The 10,957-nt window shown below is 39.0% G+C and overlaps 2 protein-coding genes across 4 annotated transcripts; both read left to right on the plus strand.

Moving 5' to 3' along the window:
• Positions 1–430: 430 nt before the first annotated feature.
• On the plus strand, positions 431–6,245 carry LOC112789442 (putative disease resistance protein At3g14460). Of its 3 annotated transcripts, none has more exons than XM_029296011.2 (3): positions 431–4,362; positions 4,585–4,756; positions 5,497–6,245. In XM_029296011.2, exons 1-2 carry the CDS (start codon positions 837–839, stop codon positions 4,659–4,661), a joined length of 3,603 nt encoding a protein of 1,200 aa, XP_029151844.1. In that variant the 5' UTR covers positions 431–836; the 3' UTR covers positions 4,662–4,756; positions 5,497–6,245. The 3 variants fall into 3 exon arrangements, with proteins under 3 accessions (XP_029151844.1, XP_025687123.1, XP_029151842.1); XM_025831338.3 differs by having other exon boundaries at positions 5,505–6,245; XM_029296009.2 differs by having other exon boundaries at positions 5,994–6,245.
• Positions 6,246–7,263: 1,018 nt separating this feature from the next.
• Positions 7,264–10,785, plus strand: LOC114926025 (putative disease resistance RPP13-like protein 1). Its single transcript, XM_029296014.2, has one exon. The coding sequence runs from the start codon at positions 7,264–7,266 to the stop codon at positions 10,783–10,785; it is 3,522 nt and encodes a 1,173-aa protein (XP_029151847.1).
• Positions 10,786–10,957: the final 172 nt, after the last annotated feature.

A 10,957-nucleotide genomic window follows, 5' to 3' on the forward strand; every position in this document is an offset into this window, starting at 1 on the left:
AATGTGGTGGGTTCAAGAGCGTTAAAATCTGTGACTTGTCAGAACGATAATGGAAGCACCTGCCAACAAATAAAACAGTGAAAATGCTTGAAGACATCACATCGACAATAATAGAGTAATGGAGGAATTCAATCAAATTTTTCTGAGTATTTTTGTGGTGTAAAGGTCGTCCGTGTATTAAATGAGGGAATTAGTATTTTTGTTAGTGCCAGTTTGTTTGTTCAGCCCATGACAAAAAAAAATAATAACAATAATAAATAAATTAAATTTACCTGATAACTTTTGATAGTAGATTAACTTTTAAAGAGTGTTGCACTCCCTACTTTACCTGGAGTGCACTAGCTTTCGCCACATAATTCAGCGTTACACTTAACATACTTAATATTCATATTAAAAATAATGAGCCTGTATACTGCATTCGAAATGCCTATCAAATTTTAATTTTAAATTCATAAATAATCTAGAATATACACGTATTAGTAAATTAGTAAATATAAATAAAAAATTTATTCTATTTATATGTAAAAAAAAAAATCCCTCCGCATAAAGTTAATTACTTCAAAATTAAAAACCCGATTCAACAAATTTACTGGGTTATCTCTTCCGCTAATCCCAGACCAAAAAAAGGCTTGTGGTTCCGGAGTTGACTCCTATGCGTTTTCCCTGAGTCCTAACCTACTCTGTGACGACGTTTCGTACATACCTATTACGAACGTGGTTAGCTTTCTTCTACTCCCTTGAATTTGAGTTTCATGTTTGTTTTTGTTTTATCAATAGTCAATTAGTCAAGAACTCCGAGTCTCCGACTTTGGAGTACAGAAATCAGGTAGGTGTTAATGGGGAGGGGCAAGAGACTACTGTCTTTGTTACCTCGGCGGATGCTGGGATTGTTCCACAATCCACAGATCAAGCCCAATTTTCTGACCTCCTTGATGCATCAGTCCTTGCTGACCCTTGTTGCTGTCGCCGACGACGCGGAAGCCAAGCTTTTTCCCCTATCCGGATCTGCCAGCTGTAACGTGGCGGAGTGGATGCATCACTTCCATGATGTGATGTACCGTTTGTCCATGTTGCTGTGGGATAGATTATTTGCAAATGCATTTGCGGATTTTGAACCTGATTGGGAGTTCATACTCCAAAAAATCGAAGTCATGACAAAGCAGAAGCATCTTCTTCTGCTGACCGAGAAATTACAAGGTGAGAAAGATCAAGAGCAACAGCAAAGATCTTCGTATCTGAAGGCTGATGTTTACGGAAGAGAAAAAGAAAAGAATGAGTTGGTTGACTATTTGCTATCTGATCGATCCAGTGGTACCGTTGGCAACACGTCTGTGATTGCAATCGTGGGCGTTGAAGGGATCGGTAAGACCACCTTTGCTGAAATTGTCTACAACGACGACCGAGTCAAGGCCTCTTTCGAACTCCGAGGCTGGGTGGACTATCAAGAGGGTATTGATGCTGTGAGTCTGGGGAATATTGTTCTTGATAGTTTCGACGAGGACTTTCTTTGTTCAGATGGTTTAAAGGAGGTGATTGGTCGTCTAAGGAGGTGCTTGAACGGGAAGAAGTTTTTGCTGGTGCTTGATAGAACTCAGTCTCTTACAGCCTGGGAAACCCTTTGGGCATGTTTTGCTGATGCTGCTGTTGGAAGTGCGGTCATCTTCACCACATCAAAGCTAGAGGCTGCATTAGAGGTGCGTTCCAATCAAGTTCTACATCTGGGCTTATTATCTCTGGAAGACTCGTGTTCATTGTTTTCAGATCATGCTTTTGGAGATGGAAACCAGAATGAACATCTCGAATTTGTGACCGTGACTAAGCAAGTTGTGAGAAAGCTCGGAGGGCTGCCTATTGCTGTCAAGAAACTTGGTAGTGTCTTGTATGACTACCAAGACTTGTACGCATGGAGAGAGCTGCTCAAGATTAATCGATCACATTTGTTAGACTTGAGTGACTTTAGTCTCCCCATTCAGTTCTCAAGATGCCGTCCATACAACTTTCACAATATGGTTCGACTCGAAATAGTAGGCGCTTGGAGGTTAAATCTGCCGAATGAGTTTGGAGAGCTAAGATGCCTTGAGTACCTTGACCTCTCTTTCTGTGAAGTACGGAGATGGCCAAATTCAGTGACTCCCCTATCTCGTTTGCACACTTTAAAGTTGTCTTTTGGGGAATATCCTCCAATACTAGGTGTTATTTTGCCTTTTGTTAACTTACATTATCTGGATATCACAGGCAGAAGTAACTTTCCAATATGGTTGCCTATAGAGCTGGGGGAAATGAAAATCCTCCAAACGCTACTTGGTTTTGCAGCGAACAAGGATTCTGGGTCTAATTTGGTAGTGTTGGCTAGTCTTCCAAGCATCAGAACACTGAGCATTACAGAGTTGCAAAATGTGGTGGATGCTACCTGTGCCTCACTAGCAAATTTGAAGGGAAAAAGGTATCTAGAAAATCTTACCTTGCGATGGAATCAGTTGTGTGCTCCTGAATTAAAACAAGCACCAGAGCATTTGCAGCCACCAGGACAGCCCAAATTTCTTGAGACCCTGGGTCTGTCTGAATGCGAAAGATCACTAGAGTATTTGGAACCTCCAGAACAGCTGAAAATGCTCGAAATTTTGGGCTGTCCAGATAGAATATTTCCAAATTGGTTGGGGGATTCGTCATTCAGGACATTAGAGGTCCTACATCTTCGTGACTGTAGAAATTTCCCTTTCTTGCCACCACTTGGGCAACTCTCATCTCTTAAAGAGCTCTCTATTCAAGGGTGTGACAATGTAAGATCGGTAGGCAGTGAGTTCTATGGGCATTGTACTTCATATGTACCATTTAAATCTTTGGAGGTCTTGTGGTTTGTGGACATGACAAACTGGAAAAAGTGGATTCTTTTAGATGATGGAAGGCTTCATTTTCCTTGCCTCCGTGAGCTCTACTTGATACATTGCCCAGAGTTGCAGCAAGACTTGCCCAAGCACCTACCTTCTCTTAAAAAGATTGAAATAATTAAGTGTGATCGTCTTGTGGCTCCCCGACCAAAGATACTTGACAAGCATGAATTACTGGTACAAGAACAAGAAAAGGGAAAGGAAAAGGACTGTGATGATATTGTTGCTACAAGTGCCGCTGAATGTGAAAAGGAAAAGGACTGTGATGGTATTGTTGCTACAAGTGCGGCTGAACCTAATGAATTTAATTTCATAATGGAACCTATTATTAGAGAAGTTGATGAACCAGTAGTAGATGATGATGAGGATGATGGTAACAACGATGTCATGCTAGATTTTGAGTACTCTTTTAATATTTTAAAAGTTGCCGATGCATCAGAGCTTTGCAATTTGCCAGGTGAATTAAAAAGCCTTAGGATTGAAGGTTGCCAGTTTCTTGAGTCCCTACCCAATCAGTTTTTGAAATATTGTCCAGATATCTTCGAGTTGTTTTTGGTTGATTGTTGCTCTCTGAAGCACTTTGCAGATGTTCTACACCCTAAGTCCCTGAGAACACTTCATATCCGCAAATGTCCAGTTTTAGAGTTCATCATTCCTCTTGGAGTACACAAGAAGTTTAAACTCTTGAAACATCTTTTTATTAGTAGCAGCTGTGAATCTCTTACATCCATCTCCATAAACCTTTTCCCAAGACTCCAAACTCTCTATATCAAGGATTGTCCCAATCTCAAGTCGTTTTCAGTGGCTCAGGGACTTCGTGACCAAAATCTGAAGCTCGAGTCTTTGGAAATCCGAGACTGCCCTAACCTGATATCCTTTCCAGAAAGAGGATTGCCTACTCCTAGTCTCAAAACAATGACAATATCTAACTGCAGAAGTTTGAAGTCTTTGCCCAATCGTTTCTTAACTCTTACATCACTTCAGTCATTGCTTATAGACAAATGTCCAGAACTTGAGTCTTTCCCAGATGGGGGTTTGCCATCCACTTTAAGTTTAATTTCAATTGCTTTTTGTGACAAACTTACACCACAGAAGGAGTGGAAGTTGAATACGCTTTGCTCATTAACTTGTTTCGAGATTGAAGGTGGGTGCATTGGCATGAAATCATTTCCAGAGAAGGATCTTCTTCCTAGAAATCTCAAGTCTCTGCGCATCAGCAAACTCTCAAGTCTGAGAGTCTTGAATGGCACAGGGCTTCAGCATTTGACTGCTCTTGAGACATTGGAGATTAACTGCTGCCACGGACTCATCTCCTTGCCAGAAGGGTTGCCATCATCCTTGACTTGTCTTTGTATCAAAGAATCATCAATATTGATCCACAAACTCTCGTATAAAGCAGGGGAAGAGTGGAGCAAGGTAGCTCATATCCCTAACATACAAATTGATGATGATGCAGGTCATGGAGTTAACAAAGGTATGATTTATATTTATCCTACAAAGATAGCCCTCTTGTTTCTTTGTTGGTGACATTATTGTTATACTTTGTCCTATGCTGCTGATGCCCACTGAGATTGAAGAATGTGTAAATTTATAGTATTGGGTTAGAAAGTTATTTTATATTTTATAAGCCTGTGACCAACATTTATCAGATTGTTGAGCCGCTGAATGGTTTGATATGTGTGCAACCATTGAACAGAAACAATAATTCCAGGGAAGGAAGTTGAAGCTGCATCATTAAGTTTTAAGCAGCCACAACCAAAGAGAGGGTTCTGAAAGCTGTTGCAATCCCAACTAAGAGGAAGTGGTGGAATGAAAGCTTGTGTCCTCTTCCTCTACTAGCCTGTGTTGTGAACTTCTTGACAAACCATGTGAGTTTCTCTTACTTCACTAAGAATCTTTTCATTTTTGGTTGAAATAAAATTCAGTCCCGGTGATGGCAATGGTAATTTTATTGTAGCTACTGTTACCGCTACCTAAAGCCTCTTGTTAATGTTACTGTACTCTTGTTCTAGGTAGTGCCAACCTGTGTAAATTGTGGCAGTTAGATTAGTTAACGATGTTAGTTAAGGCAGTTAGAAAATTAGTAAGTCACTAAATGACGTGGCACTTAGTTACTTCTTTACTAGTCATTGTAACTCATTGTATAAATACTTAAGCAGAAGCTCAATACAAGTTAACGAATTTAATATCATCATTTTACACCAAAATAATCCTTTTCTTCTCTAGGAAATTCTCATAACAGTTCTCTTTGGTTTGGAACTTTGGATAATTTCACATCTATAATTGTATATACGTGCTCAACAAAGCAACACTTATCCTGGGCTAGATTAGCTTTTAGGCTATTCTTTATAGTAAGATTTTTTTTCCCAAGTATAAACACTCTAGTTAAGTATTTATTTCTATTTCTCACATTTTAGCCCCAATTTTACGTGTTATTTATTTTCTATTTAGTACAATGACTCAAGTATTATACTTATTGTCATTGTCCTGTCCCTTCCTTTTCTTTCCTTTTCTTTCCTTTCCATCATATTAACGTCTTTTATATCTACCTAAGTTATCACATAGATAGCTAGTAACAATATGAAAACCCTCAATCTGATGTATCCAGCTTATCAGGTGACAACCAAACTCACGAATTCTTTTGAACGATGCAAGATTGAAGATGAAAGTCTTGGAAGAGAAGTAACTCAATATGCATGTATTATATTATTAATTGATTGTGTTACACTGTTATGACTCTGCACTATATATAGAGTCCAAGACTGACCTAAAGAAACAATTCTGTTATAACCAACTTTAACAGAATGTATATAAAAGGAAACTAAACTGATTTAGTTATTACTAAGTATAAACAACACTAGCTCTGCACTTTATGCTCTGTATGTTCAGTCTCTACGCTATTGTCCTCCCTCAAATGCAAGTTCACTTCGAAGTTGCCTTGAGTTTGGTTTTAAAGCAATCAAATGATGTGAAATAGAGGGATTTTGTGAAGATGTCCGCAATTTGTTTTGTGGAAGGGATGTGCACCACATTTAATTTGTTTCGAATGATTCTTTTCCTAATAAAATGGAGATCTAATTCGAAATATTTTGTCTTATTATGCAGAATTGATTTGCTGTTAACAGCACAACATTGATGTCGCAGAACAATGATGGAACCATGTTTGATGAAAATTTGAGTTCAGTTAGTAGATTTTGGATCCAAATCACTTTTGAATCAGCACCCTAAATGCTTTCATGTGTATTTTTGCCCATTTACTCTAATATTACTTTGGTTTAAAATATAATTTCAGGAGTGTGATAGGTATATTATAGAAATTTATTAGGTTTTGTCCATTATAAAAAATTATTTTGTATATTGATTTTGGTGCAAAATACTTTTTCTGTTGCAGCAGCTTATCACACATAGCCGGGTTAGTCTGAACCTAAGTTTGCAGTATCTATCTTAGAAAAACGAGAATGAGAGTTAAAATACAAAAACACACGTTGACACTAATCTTTGAGATTTCCAGCGTCTTGCATAAATACAAAAAGGAATTTGGTTAGAACGTAGTTCTAATACAGTAATGTTACACATTCAAGTATGTTGCACATTCAAGTATTTTTATAAATTAAGTTTAACCAAATTAAATCATAAGACTTAAAATAATGTTAACTAATTTTTATTATGTTAGACTAATTTAATTGAATTTGAACAAACACTTGGATGAGAAGTATTATTCGTTCTGATAAATAGAAATATCTTCATCAAAAACAAAAAAATACTATTGGCCCATTGGAAGGACAAAATAATTGGGTATCTAGTCTAGTTGTAATAGTTGACCATAAATGTGAGTCCAGTAAAGAAATATAAGTCCGACTCGAATCCGCTTAATTCGCAAATTATCTAAGTCATGCCAAACAAAATGACCCTCTTATGAACGTTATATTTTTATGGTCTCGAATTACCTATTTTACGAGTAAACTGGGTTGAGTCATGACTATTTTATATAAAAACCAAAAAATGTTATAAGTCTAGTTGTGCTTTCGATAATAAAATTCAATTTTTCCATATAAGAAAAAAGAAATTGTGGCAAGAACAGAATAAAAAACAACTTAAAACAAATCTTACTTTGTAAGCTCCGTTGACCAGAAAAGTAAGCTACCAACCATCACCGTGTACTGCTCATATTAATAGTATTAGTATGTAATAATGACTCTCCTACGACGAAACTTCCAAAGTCAACCATTGATGCAGTGTTCCATATTTGGCTCAAGCTAGAGGCAGAGACGCGGAGTGAAGAAAAAAAAAAAAAGGTGCTAGTTATCAATTACTCTGTTTGGATCTCTAATCAAGAATCGTGTGAAGTTAGTGGTTGCTTGTGTTAGAAGGCACAATGGTGGGTGTGCTGGTGAGTGCTCTTCTCCCTGCCGCTTTGCAAGTCTTGATTGACAGGCTAGCTTCTCGTCAGCTCTTGGATTTGTTTTCTCGGAGAACTATTGCAGCATCGGCGGCGGCCGCCGCGGCAGAGAAGCTAAAGCTGCAGTTGCTCTCCGTGAATGCAGTCCTTGCAGATGCAGAAGAGAAACAGATTGTCAATCCATATGTCAAGATATGGGTTGACGAGCTCAGAGAAACTGTGTACCATGGCCAAGACCTTTTGGACCAGATTGCTACCGAAGTATTGCGTTTAAATCTGGCATCCAAGTCAAACACTGCCATGGAATGGGTAAGAGAATTCTTGGACTCCATTACCAGTAAATTGAATTCTAGTCTTGATGAGATAAACATTAGAATTCAAGTTTTAAGGGATCAGAAAGATTGTCTAGGTCTCAGAGAACGTCATGAAAAGCAATCCCAGTTGGAACTAGGAAGTGCAGATCTAATGTATGTTCCTACAACTCGTATGGTAGATCAGTCTAAGGTCTATGGCAGGGATCAAGAAAAAGACGAAATCATTCGACTCATGTTCGCTGCCATGAGTGAGCAAGTTGATCCAGTATGTGTTGTTGCAATTGTTGGCATGGCAGGGATTGGCAAGACCACTCTGTCTCAGCTTTTGTTTAACGACCCTCGGTTAGTGCCAATGTTCGACACTTTATCGTGGATTCAAGTTTCGGCGGGATCCGATGTGCTGCACTTAACCAAGAAGGTTTGTGAGTCTATGAGCGACAACTTGGACACACTTCAGGTTGAACTTAATCGCAAGTTGAGAAGACAAAGGTTGTTGCTGGTTTTAGATGATTTTTGGTCTGTGAGCTTTTCTGATTGGGAGCTATTCAAGATGGCCTTTTCTCATGCTATTCCCGGTAGTGTTATTCTAGTCACCACTCGCAATGGAGACGTTGCAACTACTATCCGTGCTGCCGTCACTTATTTCCTTTCGCCACTTCCATACGAGGATTGTTGGGATGTCTTTGCCCACTGCGCTTTTGGGAGTACAAACCTGAGTACAGCTGATCCAACTTTGGTGGAGATTGGTGAGAAAATAGTGAGGAAGTGCAAAGGTCTTCCCCTTGCTGCAAAAGTTCTTGGGAGTCTCTTACACTTGGTAACGGATGCTAGAGAATGGAATGTCATACTGCAAAGCAAGATGTGGGATTTGGATGCTAAGAAGAGTAACATATTGCCGGCCTTAAGATTGAGCTATCAACTCCTTCCGTCGCATTTGAAGGCCTGTTTTGCTTACTGCTCTGTGTTCCCTAAGGGGTATGAAATTGATAGGGTGAACCTAATCCATTTGTGGATGGCTGAGGGCCTTCTGCAACCATCAAAGACTAAAACAATGCACGATGTAGGCGAGCAATACTTGCAGGAGTTATTGTCAAGATCATTACTACAACGACCAACTGGTAATGACTTGTGTGTCATCATGCATGATTTGATAAGCGACTTGGCACAATACGTGGGAGGCGAGTTCTTCCACTTCTTTGAGGAGGGTGGTGATCAGAAAATTCCTGATAAGGTTCGCCATTTATCATTTTCAAAAGACAAGCTTGATGTGCCTAAGAGGTATCTTTCACAAGTGTGGACCTTTCTACCATTCAAAGACTCAAACTCTAGTAGGCAATTTGATTCATTAACTGACAATGATTTCAATAGTGTGATACCAATGTTTGAACGCATTCGCGTGCTCTCTTTGTCTAGTTATCCGATTTCTACATTACCCTCTACAATAGGAAACTTGAAGCATTTGCGGTATCTGAATCTTTCTTATACAAGGATTCAAGAGTTACCAAGCTCTACAGGGTGTTTGTACAATTTACAGGTACTCTTGTTAGCACATTGTGATTGTCTCACTAGTTTGCCCAAAGATCTGGAGAATTTGACTGATTTGCACCATCTTGATGTTACTGGTGCTCCTTTAGTAGAGATGCCACCAAATTTTGGTAGATTGAAGCTTCTTCGACATCTTACTACCTTCATCGTGGGCAAAAGCACTGGATCAAGGATTAGTGAGTTAGGAGCTCTGTCTCAACTGCATGGTTTACTTTCAATTGTGAATCTGCAGAATGTCATTGATGCCACAGAAGCCTCAGGGGCCAACTTGATGATGAAGACATTTATTGATGAGTTGGTATTCGAATGGACAAACGATGTCCATAATTTATCCAAGGAAGCAATTGTTCTTTATAATCTACAGCCGCATAAAAACTTGAAGAGGCTCGAGATTGAAAACTATGGTGGCAGAACATTTCCAGAATGGTTAGGTAACCCTTTATTCTCTAACTTGGTGTCTGTACAACTAATTGGTTGCATTAGCTGCTTGACATTGCCACCACTTGGGCAATTAAACTCTCTTAAGACCCTCTTAATAGCAAAAATGACATGGCTAGAAAGAGTGGGCCTTGAGTTCTATGGTAATACAAATTCACCCTTTAGAGTCCTTGAAGTTTTGACTTTTAAGGACATGCATAGGTGGAAGGAGTGGTTGCAAATTGACATTGAAGAGTGTTTTCCTTCTCTTGAAGAGCTTCACATTCAAAATTGTCCTAAATTAACAGGAAATTTGCCCCAACGTTTGAGCTCTTTGAACAAACTAGTAATTGCTAAATGTAGCATTAATTCCCTTCCAAGGGTTCCAATGTTAAGAGAACTAGAGCTATTTGATTGTGATGAGTTGATGTCCCTACCTACGGAAATGATGCAAGGGAATGAACATATAAGCAAAGTGTCCATATACAATTGTTCATCACTTAAATATGTTCCTGCACTTGGTCTTCCCATAAGGTTAGAGTCACTTTACATAGGCAAGTGTAGGAATCTAAAGCTTTATCCAGAAGAACACATGATTGAGCATTTGCACCTTGAAGACAGTTGTGACAGTCTCATAATCCTTTCATTGTCTTCCTTTAGCTGGCTTCGTCACCTTCATATCCAAGGTTGTCCAAATCTTGGATCTCTAAGTATATCAAATGAGTTTACAGAAGAATTGTACCATCTTGAAAAGATTCAACTGAAGGATTGCCCCAACCTAGTGTTCTTCCCTTATGGAGGGTTGCGTACTCCTAATCTTCAAGTGCTTTCTATTAGCAACTGCAAAAAGTTAGCACCCCAGAAAGAGTGGGGTCTGCACGAAATGCTATCGCTTTCGTACTTTGGGATTGAAGGGGAGTTAACTGGTTTAGAGTCCTTTCCAGACGAAGGATTACTTCCAGCTTGCTTGACTGATCTTCATATCATGGGACTTGAAGACCTCACATCTTTGAATCATGATGGTCTTCAACACCTTGTTGCTCTTAAAAATTTGGTGATTGAAGGTTGTAGCATGCTTGAGTTTCTACCTTCACAGGGGCTTCCAGGTTCCTTGTCAAATCTTATCATTGCAGATTGTCCCTTGCTTGTTCCTCTCTGCCAATTCGAGACCGGAGCTTACTGGCCCCTCATTGCTCACATTCCCAACAAAGACATTGTGTGAAGAAACAATATGTGGAAGGACGAAACACTGGAACTTTTTTGTTTTCTGCAATGTCCTATGGCTGATTGTTTAATTGGAATGCTTTGTTTAGCATCTTTGATCTGTGGCTGTGTGATATGATATGATGAGGGATTCAAAACCATTGTTTTTTGTATGGATTCTTTTGTTTATT

This window comes from Arachis hypogaea, chromosome 3 (assembly GCF_003086295.3).
Source record: "Arachis hypogaea cultivar Tifrunner chromosome 3, arahy.Tifrunner.gnm2.J5K5, whole genome shotgun sequence".
NCBI lineage: Eukaryota > Viridiplantae > Streptophyta > Magnoliopsida > Fabales > Fabaceae > Arachis > Arachis hypogaea.

What these genes read in the sequence shown, in the direction of transcription:
- LOC112789442 (XM_029296011.2), top strand. Translation starts at nt 837, where the DNA reads ATGGGGAGGGGCAAGAGACTACTGTCTTTGTTACCTCGGCGGATGCTG. An exon ending in AGGTCATGGAGTTAACAAAG is followed by an intron (nt 4,363 to 4,584) that starts GTATGATTTATA and finishes ACCATTGAACAG; the next exon opens with AAACAATAATTCCAGGGAAG.
- LOC114926025 (XM_029296014.2), top strand. Translation starts at nt 7,264, where the DNA reads ATGGTGGGTGTGCTGGTGAGTGCTCTTCTCCCTGCCGCTTTGCAAGTC.